Raw genomic sequence first — 17136 nt, 5'->3', positions numbered from 1 at the left:
GTTACTATAGGCACCATCTCTCCCTACTATACCTGCTATCCCACAGTCACACTCCCTTCCCAGAGACTATTATCCACTGTTACTATAGGCACCATCTCTCCCTACTATACCTGCTATCCCACAGTCACACTCCCTTCCCAGAGACTATTATCCACTGTTACTATAGACACCATCTCTCCCTACTATACCTGCTATCCCACAGTCACACTCCCTTCCCATAGACTATTATCCACTGTTACTATAGGCACAATCTCTCCCTACTATACCTACTATCCTACAGCCACCTGCTAAATGGTGCGTTACTAAGCAGTCCAGCTCTACCCTGTGTAGCTACCATTTCATTATTGCTTCCTATAAAATAAATACTTGCTATCAAGTGTAAGAAATGTGCAAACTTCCTTAAAATATGACTCCCTAAATTACATCTGTCTTTAAGCAAATGGAAACTAATTTTAGCTCTGTCAGTGAAGCTCTGACCTTTCTGAAAATTGTACATGTTGTTTCTCATTATTCCATCATAACACTGGTTGAGCTTTTTCCATCAAATTCTTTAACATTGTTAAGTTCCATCCCATCATAGCAGATTTATTTCTCATACAATGGACTGTGGTGAGTGTAAGAGATGAATACAAGAGCTTTATTCCATGCCTGCAATCTAGAACTAATGCCAGGGCTACAAAAAGAATTTGGAGTATATATAATTAGAAAGGAATATCTACCTAAGTCTTTGCTTCAAAAAAGAATATATATTGTAGTAAAGGGTTATTGCTGGTATTTAAAACGGCAGGCCTCAAACTGAAACAGATATACAGCCCCTCCTTATCCAGATGTCTGTAAAAATATGGAGCCTACAAGGGTTTTTTCATGGGCCCTGGCTTCTGTCCAAAATACCCCCCCAGTGTTAAAGGTCTGTAGGGTAAAAAGGTATGCATACCTAAGAAAATAGATAGTCTTCTGCGCAGAGCCCCCTCAACACAGTGGCAGGCTTTGTGTAAATATTATACATCATAAACCAATCTGCACTGTTCACTTGATGACATAACAGAAGCTCTCTGTAAAACAGGGGTTTTGAGTTTCTGACCTGCCAGCTGTTGTGATCTCATCATGCTCAATGATTAACTGAGGATGCTGGGAGCTGTATACTGTATATTTACTCCCTTGTTCTATTATAGCAGTGGAGGGTTCTCCACTTCTCTGCTAGTTTATGATTCTCTTTCTTTGCTGTGTCTGCAGGTTATAGAGCTCCGTGGCCTTACAACCATCGTGGTGGGGGTGGTGACGTGTGATAGTGCCGATTTTTTTACCACCAGACCGAGAATCATCATTGTTGACATCACAGAATTGGGGACCATTAAGCTGCAGCTGGAAGTTATCTGGAAGTAAGTCAAGATGTCTCGTTGTTCCTCAGAGCCTCATTGATGCTAGTGAAAGCTGTCATTACGGGCCACTTTAAGAATTTGGTGGCCACTGGGCTTTCACAAATTTGAAGAGCTCCATTAAATCTGTGGCAGTATATTTTGCCTGCATGTTTAATTCACGTGCTTCTAGCACAAAAATGTTATAAACACAGACAATCGGCTCACAGACATTAGCCCTCATGTCCTGCTGACATGACTATATTTCCTGCAGCTTCCTCCTGGCATAATTCTGTTTCCTGCAGCTTCCTCCTGGCACTATTCTGTTTCCTACAGCTTCCTCCTGACTTGTCTCTGTTTCCTGCAGCTTCCTCCTGACATAGCTCTATTTCTTGCAGCTTTCTCCTGACATGTCTTTGTTTCCTGTAGCTTCCTCCTGATATTACTTTGTTTCCTGTAGTTTCCTCCTGACATGACTCTGTTTCCTGCATCTTCCTCCTGACATGACTTTGTTTCCTGCAGCTTCCTCCTGACATGACTCTGTTTCCTGCTCCTGACATGACCCTCTGTCCTGCTCCTGGCATAACTCTGTTTCCGTAAGCTTCCTCCTGGCATAACTCGGTTTCCTACAGCTTCCTCCTGACTTGTCTCTGTTTCCTGTAGCTTCCTCCTGACATGATTCTGTTTCCTGCAGCTTCCTCCTGACATGACTTTGTTTCCTGCAGCTTCCTCCTGGCATGACTCTGTTTCCTGCTCCTTGCTCCTGACATGTCTGTTTCCTGTAGCTTTCTCCTGACATGACTCTGTTTCCTATAGCTTCCTCCTGGGACCAGGACCAACTCTGGGACCAGTTCAGGCACCTGTACTAGAACTGGAAGTTTAGCAGATCATGTGGAATATTAGTGACACTTCTAAATAATCCAACTAGAGGGGCTGAACTGATTGTATTAAATTGCAGTCAGTACAACTCAGTAACCGGCATTTATTAGAAGTGTCCCTGATTTTTCAGCTGATTTGTTAACCTTACTTTGAACCCCCAACTCTACAAATCAGCGCTGTAATCACCCCAGGTAATACACAATCAGCTCATACTGTTACTGGCGACTTTTGGAGCATAAAAGGCGCAGCTGCTTTGGCGCATTAGGGAAAGAAAAACAGACAACTCTATAAGTAATTAGAATGATTTCAGCAGTCTTTTTAGAGATAAAGCATCTGCTCGCTGGATTACAGAACTATATTATAGGTATTTCAGATTCAAGAAAATAAATCTGATTAGAATTCCAGATGTCTTGGAAATTCTACAAATTTCTACAGTTGACAAAGAAAAACGTAAAAAAAAGCGAGGGGGCAAAGGTATTTTTATGCTTACTCCTTTTTAGATCAGGGCCATCTTTTTAGGGGCACAAGCTGGGTGGCATTGCTCAGTCTCTTGGTGAGACCCCGCTAAGCCACACAGAGGGATAGCAAAGAAAGTCCATTCTGCACCACAGATGCTTTGCTTTCTGGGGAAAGAGAACAACAGCAACATTTTATATTGTGGGTGTCCAGCTCTCTGCCTCAAGTTATTGTTGGACACGGGGTATATCCCATGAGTAAAGACAACCATATGTATGCATATAACTTCTCTCTGGGGTAAAGCAGAACCATTGCAGTTCCTTCCTCCGTCTCATAATGTCCTGCAAATGGAACATCAAACACAGCGTGATACAATAACACACAAATGCACCTTTAAGGAACAGGGCCCTAGAGCCAAATCTATGTATGGTGCCCCTACTTTTTATTTTTATTTTTTTAAATTCAGGCAGTTTATTAATATAACAGCATCAGATTCATTGCAAGGTTATAGAATATATCACATTGATCATGTACAGCAGTGGATGTATAAATGTACTTGGTTACAACTACTAAATGTTGTCTTTAGCACCCGCAGCAATTATTATTCTATGTCTATGGGCTTTATTTCTGCTGCGAAACAAGGAAAAAAAATTTGCCCATCCCTAAATATAAACATTGCCTCATTAGGCAACCCGGTCCATCCATTTGACCCAGATTTTTTGATGCTTAGGGGAAGCACCTCTAGCTCTATAAATAAGGGCTTCTAGGGCACAACGGTGCTTGATTTCAAGGGTCCATTGTGGGGTGGTGGGAAGTAGGAATTCTTCCACTTCTGCGTGATCATTTTCCTAGCCACGAATAGGCATTCATTAACAAAGGAGCTTTGGTGGAACGTGAGCATTTCTTTCAGCCCCACTCCAAACAAACAGACCCTAGGAAGTTGTACTTCTAAGATTTCATCTAACATATCAAGCACCTGTGCCCAAAATGAGAACAGGGCTGTACACTCCATAACATATGTACCAAGGAGGCTTGCTCCGCGTGTCATCTGGTACATTTAGAGGAGACCGTGGGAAATATTTTATGCAATCTAGCTGGGTATTAATAAGCCCTGTAAAAAAGATAGAGTTGGATCATCCTATCCCTATAATGCAAAGAAACTGAGAGCGGGGCGGCTAATAACTCATCCCATTCCTCATCATCCAGTTGACCCAGGTCTCTTTCCCATTTGACCTTAAGCGTGGCCAGTGGTTTTTTAAATACTTTGGAATGGAGGTTCATGTGTATTTTAGAAATAAGGCCTCTAGATGAGTCCTGTGAGAATTGGTCAATTAGGTAGACCTGAGCAAGTCTGATAGGATGTTTGCTATTTTGTATGCGTAAGCATCTCTTGATCTGGTAGTATTGGTGGGCAGTCAACTGGAATGTTTACCTTAGCACCTTCAAGGGGACCATTTTATCCTCCAGCCATACATTACTTATTGAAAGAATGCCACACCTCTCCCACACCAAGTTTTGGCTACTCCTGGGAAACAGTGATTTCTCCATAGCGGAGTTTGCTGGAGTACGCCAATATAGTGCTTAACCTGCGCTGTTTTTTTACCAAATCACTCTCATAAAGGACATATCAGAATTATCATAAGTCCCTGCTTGGGGTTTTTTGACAAGTAACCATTGGAGAGGTGTATTAGTAATACCCAGAAGAAGCTTATGCAGTAGGTATACGGTTTGTTGGTTGCTTCCTTTACCCATGAGGCCAGATGACTGTGATGTGTGGCAAGGAAATATAAAAATATGTAAGTCAAAGGCCCCCCTCTAGTCAAAGTTGTAAGGCTCAGTCGAGAATGGGAGTTGATCCAAATCAGTCTAGAAGCCTAATCCAATTTGGTAAAAAAGGCTCTTTTTATTGTAAGAGGGGCATGCTGTAGCACATACGTTATTAATTTTATTTTTCTTAATCTTTATTAACTGTATCCTGCCCATGGGTCTACGGGGCCCCTACTCTTCATTAGACTTCTCCCTAGGACTGAACGTGTGCCACCAACAATCAAGCTCTAAAATTGAATTTTCTACATCTGATATAGAACTACCTCCCCCCCCAGTACAATATCTATTCAATTGCAGAACTTTTAAGAGACTTCAAAATAAGAAACAACCCCCTGCACCGACCTTACATAATTCTGGGCCTGTTCCAGAAATAATTTATGTGACAATATTACTGCGTTTCCTGATGGTGGGCCCGTCTCCCGTGCTGGCTGTATAGTAAGGCGCCCCGCCAAGTTCTCAGAAAAGTTGCTGCAAGTTTTCCCTATTTTATTTCTGCTGTTGCAGATGCAGGGGGCTGCAGCTCATCTCTGCGGGGGGAAACGGAATAGCTGTGTCTGGGAATAGAACAGACGTCACACAGCCTCCTGTGCAAAGAATAATACGTGGGAAAGCAGGCCAATGTACAGTCAATATTTCAATATTTAAAGGGGACCCGTCACCCAAACAAAATTATTCAAAATCCTATTTTATCACATTAGTCAAGCAAAATGAACTTTAATTACACTGTATAAATTATTTGAATATTGTTTCCATCAGTCTGGGAACTCATAATTATATTAACCAGGAGGGAGCCATTTTGTGGACACTGTTATTAAGGCAAGCCTTGTATCATCTCAGAATCTTGTTTGTGCACCAGGGGACAGGGACCCGATGTCCATCTCCATGCCCTGGCTACACAATTAAATCGTTAAGAGAACTGGGGGAATGTGAGAGAGCAGTGACATCTAGGAAGTGCTGAATGGAAAGTGAAAGTAATTGTTTGCCCCGCCTCTATGCCTAGGCATAGAGGCGGGGTAGGCAATATTTGATTGACAGCTGATATTTTTAAATGAGTTTACAACAGCTATGAATGCTTTAATTAAAAAAAAGAAATTGGCTTCCATGTTTAATTTAAAAAGGACTTTTATTATACAGATTTTTATGTCTGGGTGACGGGTCCACTTTAAGTGTTCAGTAAAATATATGGGGAAGTTTATGTTTCTGGGCTTCATTTGTGTGACATATAAGTGCAAAAACGAACACACGTTTGCCTGCACTATAATTGCCTTGCACCTACCATTAGTGCACCCACTCAATTTAAATGGGGCACAATACTTTCCTATCATGAGGCTGCTGAGCCACCAGTTACATACAGCAGCCATGTAACACTTTCAGTTAGAGGCTAGTTTTTATTAAGGCAAATGACACAAAATACATTTATTAAAGGGATACTGTCATGGGAAAACATTTTTGTTTCCAAAACTCATCAGTTGATAGTGCTGATCCAGCAGACTTCTGCACCAAAATCCGTTTCTCAAAAGAACATGCATATTTTTTTTTTATATATTTTTTTGAAATCTGACATGGGGCTAGACATATTGTCAGTTTCCCAGCTGCCCCCAGTCATGTGACTTATGCTCTGATTAACGTCATTCACTCTTTACTTCAAGTTGGAATGATATCACCCCCTCCCTCCCCACCAGCAGCCTAACAACAGAACAATGGGAAGGTAACCAGATAGCAGCTCCCTAACACAAGATAACAGCTGCTTAGTAAGAGCAGCACTCAATAGTAAAATCCAGGTCCCACTGAGACACATTGTTACATTGAGTAGGAGAAACAACAGCCTGCCAGAAAGCAGTTCCATCCTAAAGTGCTGGCTCTTTCTGAAAGCACATGACCAGGCAAAATGACCTGAGATGCACCTTCACACCAACATTACTACTAAATACACTTGCTGGTTCAGGAATGAAATTGTGTATGGTAGAGTGAATTATTTGCAGTGTAAAAAGTGTTATTTAGAAAAAAACGACACCATAAAAATTGTGACAGAATCCTTTTAACTTAGAATAAATACAAGCTTCGTCATTTGTTATATTCCTCGGAGCCCCCACTGATCAAGATGATGAATAGGGATAGAAAGATTTGATGGGATCTCCGCTGCTGTAAGTCTGTATCCGACCCAGCCAAGGAAATGATCCATCAGGCTCACATCTCTGACATCTCTTCTGCGGGTGCCACAAGGCGAGAATCTCATTTTACATAGAAAAATTTGTTCCAGAGTATCGCTTGTTTACTGATGGGAGTCTCGCCCGTTCCAGGCACTCCAGTCACAGCTGTGCAGGATTTGGAACCTTTATAATACGGTCCTTTGCTAAATGAGCTTTGGGCCAAGGCTTGGTACAGCGTCCCATACATATCGTAACCTATGACAGGGCCATGGGATTTCTTTCATTGTGTAATTTGTCATCTATAAACCCCCAGCCCATCCATTAAATTGCAACAACTGTTATAGACATCCAATCAGTCTGGTCTACACCACATCCAAAACCAACCTGTGTCCTCTCCTGTTCTAACAGCCATTATTACTGGGCCCACAAAAAAAAATATTTTTCAGGCCCCCAAAATAACTAGAGGTTGATCTGTTTTTCCAATATTTACTTCAGTTCACTCACACTCAGTTTTGATGTTACAATATCTTTATCAAATGACCATAGCCCATAACATTTATGTTGGACTGGGGGACTGGAAGCCTTAGATTTGGGGGTAAATGCATAATTGCACCCGACTGAACTCTTGCACGTTATGCTAAAAGACGGATATATATGAGAAAATGTTCTGTGTCAATGCAATAAGCAGTAATGGTGGGGTTAACTTACCCAAAAATGGGATCCAGGTGCACTAGCCCCAAACCTTCAGCTCAGGAAGGCAATATAGTAAATAGTGATGGGCTGGCACAAACTGAATCACACTCCAAAAATAGATGTAGTAAAAAAGTATTTTTATTAGAGCAAAAACATCACAGCAAAGGTCTTACGCATTTCGTGCCATAGGGGCACTTAGTCATAGGCTAAATGAACACTTATCACACAGTCATATGTAAATAAAAAAGAACCAATCAGTCGCATGTATCTAACTGCCAATCTAAATTGGAGGCAGTAATTGGAAATAAGCCAATGATTACATAGGCCAATCCACACCACGATTACATATTATGGTTACAAATTGAATATCTATCAAAGAATGAAATACAATTACATGGTTACGGGTCCACCTGTCTGTAAATGTTGTGCAAGTTGTACTCTGATCCTTATGGGCATCACGCAGAAGAGGTGCATTTATTTCTAGCTTTGTAGATCTGTTTGTAAATCTCCAATGTTGTTGCCAGTGTCAGGATGACATTTGCATTCATATTGAGCTCAGTTCCCTGTGGAGGGGCTCGCGGAATCGGATAGCAGCACAGTAACCGAACGAAGCAAAGGAAGAATCTGGATGAGATTTTAAAGAAACATAAGTTCCTGCCGGGGAGATGGAGGGGTCCAAATGCTTAGGGCCTCGTTCCATCTGGCATGGGCTTGGGTCTGTGTGCTGGGAATGAGAATAAGTCGGTGATGGAGAAGGATTCTTGGGCTGCTGAAGTGTAGCCGAGTGCCATTCATCATGCCTGGTGCCCCCAACTGTAACTCTGATAAATATAAGTATATATAACTTCTATATAAATATTGAAATTATTCGTCAATAGTAAAGCTCGCCAGGGGCATCAGCAGATACGTTCACCCATTCAACCCTTGGTACAGCTTGATGGTGCTGTATTTATGCTGTATTTATGTCTAGCACATGAGGGTAGGGTCCTGCTTTCTTTGGGTACTTATAAAAAAGTTGGGTATTGTGTGGGCAGCAGGTGACCTCAGTGGGTGAGGTCACAAATATGGTTCTTTATAGCTTCAGTTTCCTGATGAATCGTAACCAGACAATAGAGATAGTGTTGGATTTCCAACCAGACCCAGAAGCACAAGTGGGCACTGTGGTGGGCTTGGGGGAGCTCCTCAGTCCATTTTCAGCCCAGTTAGCCGATCACCTGGCAACTTCTATTGTCAAGTCACTTTTGTGCCACCAGCAGTGCAGCAACCCACCTCAGCCTAGTCACATGATCAAACAACGATCAGCAACAACTGACGGGTCAATGGTTGTATTTAGGGCATCCAACCCCCTGAGTTTAGTGCACACAAAAATCTACAATTGCCTGTAGATATTGCCGTTTCTTCTGTTCCATAGGATGAAGCTGCATGTTAATGTGTTCTGGTTCCCCGAGAGATCTCTTAAATATCTGTCTGTTTTCCAAAACCGACACATAGAGCCGAGTTAGTGCCTCCTGCTCTTATCTGCGCATCGCTGCTTCCTTCTCCTGCCTCCTGATATTGCTCCTGGGGAAGCAGGAAAGGGTGTGTGAATACATCTGAATACTTTATCTCACAGTGAGGCAAATACAATTAGCAGCCCCAAATTGCCTTCACTATTCTTCCCTCAATATTGGGCCTCCCAAATGACAAAGTTCCATTAAAGTTAAATATTTTAAATACATATTTTTCTTTAAAAAGCCAATTGTTTTTTTCTTTTATTCCATGATGCCTTTATATTGCTTTGCTTTATTTTACTTTCTTTTCTTTTTACTTTTCTTTCTTCTTTCATGTACCAAACAGTTTGCATATTGTTTGTATTTATATGTGCTTTCATTATGTACCATCGAGTCAAGTGTTTGTTTTGTACTCGTTTCTTACATAATAAACATACAAGTTTCAAAAAAAAAAAGCCAATTGTTAATAGTAGAGTTACATTATCTCTAATAATACTTAGTGATACTCCCTGTACAACTCAGCCTGCAGCCTTGTGCCTTTATATGGTCACAGAACCCCCTCAGTGACTTCTAATATTCTTATCATTTACAGTAGGGGGTACATTATCCCTTATAATACATGAGTGATACTCAGAGTTCCCTGTATAACTCCTGCAGCCTTGTGTCTTTATATGGTCACAGAACCCCTTAGTGACTTCTAATAGCCTTATCATTTACAGTAGGGGGTACATTATCCCTTATAATACATGAATGTTACTCAGAGTTCCCTGTATAACTCAGCCTGCAGCCTTGTGCCTTTATATGGTCACAGAACCCCTCAGTGACTTCTAATATCCTTATCATTTACAGTAGGAGGTACATTATCCCTTATAATACATGAGTGATACTCAGAGTTCCCTGTATAACTCAGCCTGCAGCCTTGTGCCTTTATATGGTCACAGAACAACCCCTCGGTGACTTCTAATATCCTTATCATTTACAGTAGGGGGTACATTATAACTTATAATACATGAGTGATACTCAGAGTTCCCTGTATAACTCAGCCTGCAGCCTTGTGCCTTTATATGGTCACAGAACAACCCCTCAGTGACTTCTAATATCCTTATCATTTACAGTAAGGAGGACAGTATCCCTTTTAATATAAGTGAGTTCGGTGACTTGATATTTTAACAGAATGACGTTTTATTATTGTCCTTAAAGGATAAGTAAACCTTTAAAATAAGTGAATTTAAAATTGACGAGAGTGCTAATTCTAAGCACTTTTGTAATGTACATCAATTATTTATTTGTTTTTATTCCAAGATATTTATGGATACATGTACTGTTACAATGAATTAATGTTGTTACAACAGCGCCATATGCTGGTTAGTTTCCCACCAGTCTGACCACCAAGTAGTCAAGGAAGTTGTCAGGAGAAAGAAAGAGGCTGATTTGATGTTCTTCTGGATAGGAAAGACAGGTGGTCAGACTGGTTGGCAACTGACCAGCAGGTGGCGCTGTTGTAACAAAATTCATTAATTTTAACAGTACATGTATCTCTTAATATCTTGGAATAAAAACAAAATACGTAAATAATTCATGTACACTGCAAATAGCACCCTCATCAATTTTACATTCACTTATTTTAAAGGTTTACTTACCCTTTAAAATAGTAAGGGGCTAGTTGTGATATTCAAAGCACTTGGTATATCTCAGCCCCTTAAGCAGACACTGACTAATCCAAACTGATTGTTCTACTGGAACCATCTGTGGGTCTGGCGCTGAAAGAAGTATTTGCAATTCTGCTTCCCAGAGAATTTGGATATCTTTTCTCTGCACCTAATTCTGATCAACGGAATGTTCTAGTGCAGCAATCAAATATTCTGTAGAATTATGATCTATGCTTAAGGGGAACAATACCCACAGAACATTCCTTACTTTGTATATTTGTATTTATGCCTGGGAGCTGCCATATTGTTTCCCTTAGACAGTATGTGGATAGTTAACTGGTGCAAGGAAGGTTTCTTCTGTATGTCAGAGTGGTATAGAAGAGGTTAAAGTTAGAGTAGAGCCATCATTATACCATGTGGGATCATCTCCAGCTCATTAGCGATGGCATAAAACCTTGTGCAGAGGGTTCAGCCAATGACAGTGAGATTTATCTCCTTACAGGCCATTTCCAGCATCAGGGGAGACCCCACTAACCATTGTGTCGGCTCACATATCCTTATTGTATATTCATGGGGGCTCATTTCCATTGCAGCGCTCAGAGAAAGATAAATAAGGCAGCGGTGGGAGAAGATAAGACCTTTCATGTGAGATCTTGCTGGTACCCCACACAGCACGGTATATCTTGCAACCCGTTGTTCATAGACCTTGTGGTGTCAGGGTAACTAAATAATCTTTCCCCCCCCCCCACATGAAAAGGGAATAATTGGGGGAGGCTTTTGACAATACAATAATCATGTGCTGCTCTAAAGAACTTTGCACGGATATACATTGTAACTGTCTCCGTCTTGCCCTATGTGGACACACATAAAGGGCAGATACAGAATGGAATGTGTGACTTATGCACAGTTGTAGTTGCACAACACCTGGTCTGCTCTGTGTCAGGCATAACTGGAAACCCTGGTAGAGGTAAAACAGTAAAGTGATGGCGTGCGTGAGCTGTGGCCCCTGGGTTTCTCCCGCTGGCCCTCACTCAGGCAACAAGATGGAATATGTGATAGAAAGGCCTGAGAACACATATTTGTGTAGTGAGCTAATCCCAAAAGGAGCCTTAATCCGCCACAAGCCTCTCAAACAGGTTTTTCCAATTTGTCATTTTATGGGCCGATTATGTTGTTATTTTAAAGCACAAACCTTCAACTGGCAGCTCTGCAGCCTCGTTTCAACTACAAGTTCCAGAATCCCCTTTCCAAAAGCACCGTTGACCTCAGGAAGGGCCACAATTCCTTAGTTATAAGTATGGCTCATCCTCCATTTATTATAGATATAGTGAGCTATGTCAAACCCATGTCCCTTCTGCTGTACTTTAGTGACTAAAGAGCCACGTGTTGTACTGGGAATATTTAATAGGTGTTGCCCTCTCTGTTGTACCCTACAAGGCCCAGTTGTGGCCTAATTCAGTCTGATGACATGCACCCAATAACAACAAGGAAAAACCATGGGTTGGTTGGTTGCACCAATTGATATCAACACAAATTGGCGAGTTGGTTGCACCCAAAAATATCAAATAAATTCCTTGGGTTGGTTGCAACCATTGATATCAAAGAAGATTCTTGGATTGTTTTGCTTCCATAAATAATACAAAAAAAAAATTAGCTTGCACGAGCTGCACCCAAGAATATCAAAGAAGATTCTTGGATTGTTTGCTTCCAAAAATACAGAATATACTTAAATTGGATGCAACAAAAAACCATGAGATGGTTGCGCCTCCCAAAAAATATCTAATAAGAAACTTCAGTTATCCAAGGAAATCCTTGGTTTGATATTAAATTATGCAGGTTGGTTGCACCCATAAAATCCTTGATTTGGGAGATAGTTGGTTTGGTTGCAGCCAGTGATATGTAAGAAAATATGTGGGTTGGGTGCACCCATAAATATCAAGGGAAATCAATGGGATGGTTGGGTCTATTCCAGCTTTTAAGCCTTGTTAAAAGGCAGGTGCCCATTGAAATCAATGCAACGCTAAACAATGGGATTTATGTGCAAGTTCCAGAATTGCACCCCATAGTGTGTAGTTATCAGGGCAAAGTTGCACAAGCTTGAGTATAAGCTGCAGCCAATGTTCTCACCGCTGACTCCTGTAATCCATCATCTGTTACTCCTGCAATAACAAAAAGTCCTGTTTATAAATCTGCAAGAAACGTATAATAATATATTTTCTGTGCCCTGATGCACGGCAAGGTGTCCCGTGCTCGCCTACAAACCTGAAGCAGATGCTGTGCACACCCCAAGGCCACCTTTGTGCCAAAGCTCAATGCAATTTATTAGGCCGACTCCAGTGCAAATAAGAAGCTGAAATGAGAAACCTCAGGCTTGTGCTGGACTGGACCTTCCTCTGCTAAACTGCCTGAAATCTGACAGCTGGGAGGCACCAACAGGGCAGGGGCAAGTAGTGCAGGAGATCTGGGGGGGGGGGGGGGGTTAGGAGATAATATATATCAGGAATGTTCTCCTAAATTCCTACAAATGTTCTGTTAAATGGCAACACGACTGACTCCCAACCCCCAATTATGCTAACCTTGTGAATATTGTAGTAATGGGATTGGCTGCAGTGAAGTGGTCTGATTGGCTATCCCTCTGAATGTTCTCATGCTTTCATGGTCTACATGTTGGTTCTAGACCTGCGATATTATTGGCTACTCATTGGTCTGTCTTTGTGAATGTTCTCATTGGCTACAAGTAATGTAGCCCTATGATTATTCTAATGCTCTGAATGGTGGGCTACTCCTTTGATTCTAATACAAATTATTTGCACTGTCCCCACAGTCCCTTTAATACCAGCAAACTCCTCTCAACACCTGGAACAACTACCAAGTTCTCTACAAGCAGCCGCAAAACCTCCCTGTATCACTGGACCCCACCCAATACTCCCAGCTTCAGAGAAAAATTCTGTGTGGTGAGTAGCTAATTCATAAAATATGGGATCTCCCTGTACAGTCTATGAGCAAACTTAGGGGGCTGTTCCTGCTGAATTGTGCTTAGTACAGGGGAATACCTATGCTGTCATAGTTTTATGGGATCTCTCTGTACAGACTATGAGCAAACTTAGGGGGCTGTTCCTGCTGAATTGTGCTTAGTACAGGGGAATACCTATGCTGCCATAGGTTAATGGCATCTGTCTGAATAGACTTAACAACAAGCATGCTGCAAGTTACTGTTCTAATATAAATTTATGTAAATCTTAATTGCAGCAAAGTGACTTGGACAGCACCTTCTCATCCCTGGACAAGGACATCCAGACCCCGTATATACTAAGTTACCTGGCCAACAGCACTTTGGTTCCTCAGAGAAGAGAACGGAGTCACCAGGTGACCAACATGGACAATCTGAGGAACATGGGGGACAAATCCGATGTAAAAACCAACACGAGTACAGTGTCTTCTCGAGAGGACGTTCCACCATATTTATCTTCCCAAGATCTCTTCAGGGAAGAGAGTTTGTTGCCACCTTCCAGTCACACCACGCTGGATATCCTGAAGGAAACCCCAGGTAGCTATGGAACCCTTCAGACCATGAAGCCCACAGAACTGGACTTTGACCAGGACACCAGCAGAGAATCCATAGGGGACAGCCTGAACAGCATATCTTTTCAAGAAGAGACAATGTATAGCAGAGCAGAAAGGATACATTGTAACGGGAATCTGAGGAATTCCATTGGACATCAGTTGGAGGAGGTTCTAGAGCTGCTCAAGCTGGAAAAAGTAACGAGGACGAAACTAAAGGAAATGGAACAACCCATCTTAAATTTCAGAGAACGGGTTAAGGTAGGCTCGATGACCAGGTAGTGACCGGGATTGGAATGGGTGGGTACCATACACGGGCAACAGCCGAAAGCGAGGAGGAACTGACAGCTCTCAACTTCCTGTTGATCCCCCATACACTAATACATAAAAATGATAGTCCAGTGTAACTCACCAAATCAGGGAGGAGGCCCAGGTGCACTGCCCTGAGCCTTTAGCAAAGGGAACAGTTCAAACCAAGATTTTTGTAGAGCAGGCACTCGAATAAGGCAATCTTCCACCAGGCAGTAGATATAAGTAAAATTATTTATTATGTCGCATGTATAGCCTTACGCTATAGCCCATGACTAAGTGTTTGTAACACGAAACGTGTAAGGCTATACATGTGACCTAATAAATAATGGAAGATTACCTTATTCGGGTGCCTTCTCTAGAAAAATCTTGGTTTGATCTCCCACACACTGGCAGATATAGGGGGACTAAGAACATTCAACTTGAAAAAAGGCTAGAGGGCCGACATTTATATAGCATATAATGGTTTTATATAGATAGACCCAGGTAATAGGCTCTGCAGAACTATAGGAAGGATAAAAGGCAAGGGGCAGAGTAGGATAATAAATCAGGGGAGTATCACTTTAAGACACATTACGGTATTCCTTAATAACAAACAGCCATGAGCCTGGTCCCACTGCCTTGTTTCCGTCCCCCCCAGCAGGATAAAGATGCCAGCCAGCAGAATTTTCCCATGGACAGATTGCTGGTAGAGACGGCTTTGGAAAGTTTCGACTTCTTAAACACGGACTTCCATGCTGATGAGATGTCGTTGTTTGGCAGCGTTCGGACTCACAGCAAGAGGTAAAACACACATGATTTCTGTGTAGCCGGTCCAAAAAATCCTCACTATTTCCTGTGTGATGTTTTGGGAACTGCTTGGAACAGTGGTACCAGGAATATGTCCCTTCAGATTTAAAGCAATATGCCCATCATTTTAGCTTTGTGCTTTTCTCTTCTCAAAGCAGCTCCGTACACTTCCTCACAGAATATTTACTGTAGCTGAATAAAATCAGTTCATTGCTACTATAGGCACCATCTCTCCCTACTATACCTGCTATCCCACAGTCACACTCCCTTCCTAGAGACTATTATCCCACTGTTACTATAGGCACCATCTCTCCCTACTATACCTGCTATCCCACAGTCAGACTCCCTTCCCAGAGACTATTATCCACTGTTACTATAGACACCATCTCTCCCTACTATACCTGCTATCCCACAGTCACACTCCCTTACCAGAGACTATTATCCACTGTTACTATAGGCACCATCTCTCCCTACTATATCTGCTATCCCACAGTCACACTCCCTTCCCAGAGACTATTATCCACTGTTACTATAGACACCATCTCTCCCTACTATACCTGCTATCCCACAGTCACACTCCCTTCCCAGAGACTATTATCCACTGTTACTATAGGCACCATCTCTCCTACTATACCTGCTATCCCACAGTCACACTCCCTTCCCAGAGACTATTATCCACTGTTACTATAGGCACCATCTCACCCTACTATACCTGCTATCCCACAGTCACACTCCCTTCCCAGAGACTATTATCCACTGTTACTATAGGCACCATCTCTCCCTACTATACCTGCTATCCCACAGTCACACTCCCTTCCCAGAGACTATTATCCCACTGTTACTATAGGCACCATCTCTCCCTACTATACCTGCTATCCCACAGTCACTTCCCAGAGACTATTATCCTAACTTCTACTATAGGCACAATTTTTTTGTCTTCACTCAGATGGTAGAGTATTTGCCTGGGAAAACTCTAGAACCTTATTTATTTGGAGTATGTTATGAATTACACAGCTATTGTTCCGTTACACTATTTTTACAACCATCAGCCCGTGTAAATTACAGACATTCCCTCATTAGCAATGTTTCCGAGACAGAGTGGTGGGACCTCTTGGTGCCTTTAGGAATGTGACGTGGGTATGGCAGTAGATATTTTATTGGATAAAGATGGGCATAATCATCACGCACAGTATGAACAGCATTACTCAGTGCCTGTAATGAGGAAAGTTTACGTTTATTATAGAGGTTAATTAAACTCTCCCATTACAGCCGGGTTAGCTCTGCATTTATTGTATTCAGCAGATACAGAGCTGAAATTGACCAATAAAATGTCAGTGGGTTAGGGTTCTATTGAGTCAGTAAGATGCGCCTAGAACATTCCTTCTGTATATTTGTATTTATACATATGTGTTGGAGCTTCCATACTGTTTCCCTTGTAAATATATGCTGCATATTAAATATATGTTCTGTTTGTTTAGCACTGGAACTATACAGGAGAGAGCACTGACAGCCATAGGGTGCAACAGCCCAAGTGAGCCAAGCACTGGAAATGAGGATCTAGACCTGATCCTCTCGCTCCATCTGCGAGTCTGCAAAGCACTTTTACAGGTAATAAATAGGTTTTCAATTACATTTACTTTGCCTTCACTGATTCAGTTTCATCATGTGACACGTATGAGTTCTGGGGAAGGAAATAACAGGGAATTGTATGTTGTAGAAACTAACATGGCCCAATACAGCCCGAATTCTACAGAACCACCTGCTGGAGGAGCTGCGCTGGCAGAAGGAGGTGTTGGACTATCTCTCCATTATCTTTATCCAGAAGGCTGGAGACAGAGTTTCCATTGATGAGGGTAAGTAGAAACCGTTGTGCTGCCAGGAGACTTTATGCAGCCAGTTCCCAATCAGCAGCACCACTTGTTTATAAACACTGTTAGTTGTGCGGAAATAAGCTGCAGGGTAAAGCCGCTCTCTGGGA

At 41.9% G+C, this 17136-nt stretch overlaps 1 protein-coding gene across 5 annotated transcripts in view; it reads left to right on the top strand.

Moving 5' to 3' along the window:
* ripor3.L (RIPOR family member 3 L homeolog) overlaps nt 1-17136 on the top strand; it is a 95335-nt gene that overhangs the window by 66278 nt on the left and 11921 nt on the right. For 3 of the 5 annotated variants that reach the window (XM_018234603.2, XM_041575755.1, XM_018234604.2), the window contains 6 exons: nt 1234-1379; nt 13324-13453; nt 13749-14321; nt 15010-15152; nt 16637-16766; nt 16876-17011. In XM_018234603.2, coding sequence (XP_018090092.1) covers nt 1234-1379; nt 13324-13453; nt 13749-14321; nt 15010-15152; nt 16637-16766; nt 16876-17011 — 1258 coding nt within the window. 5 annotated transcript variants of the gene reach the window in all.

This window comes from Xenopus laevis, chromosome 9_10L (assembly GCF_017654675.1).
Source record: "Xenopus laevis strain J_2021 chromosome 9_10L, Xenopus_laevis_v10.1, whole genome shotgun sequence".
Taxonomy (NCBI): domain Eukaryota; kingdom Metazoa; phylum Chordata; class Amphibia; order Anura; family Pipidae; genus Xenopus; species Xenopus laevis.
The sequence above is the reverse complement of the archived record's forward strand: the minus strand, read 5'-3'. Positions and strand labels throughout refer to the sequence as shown.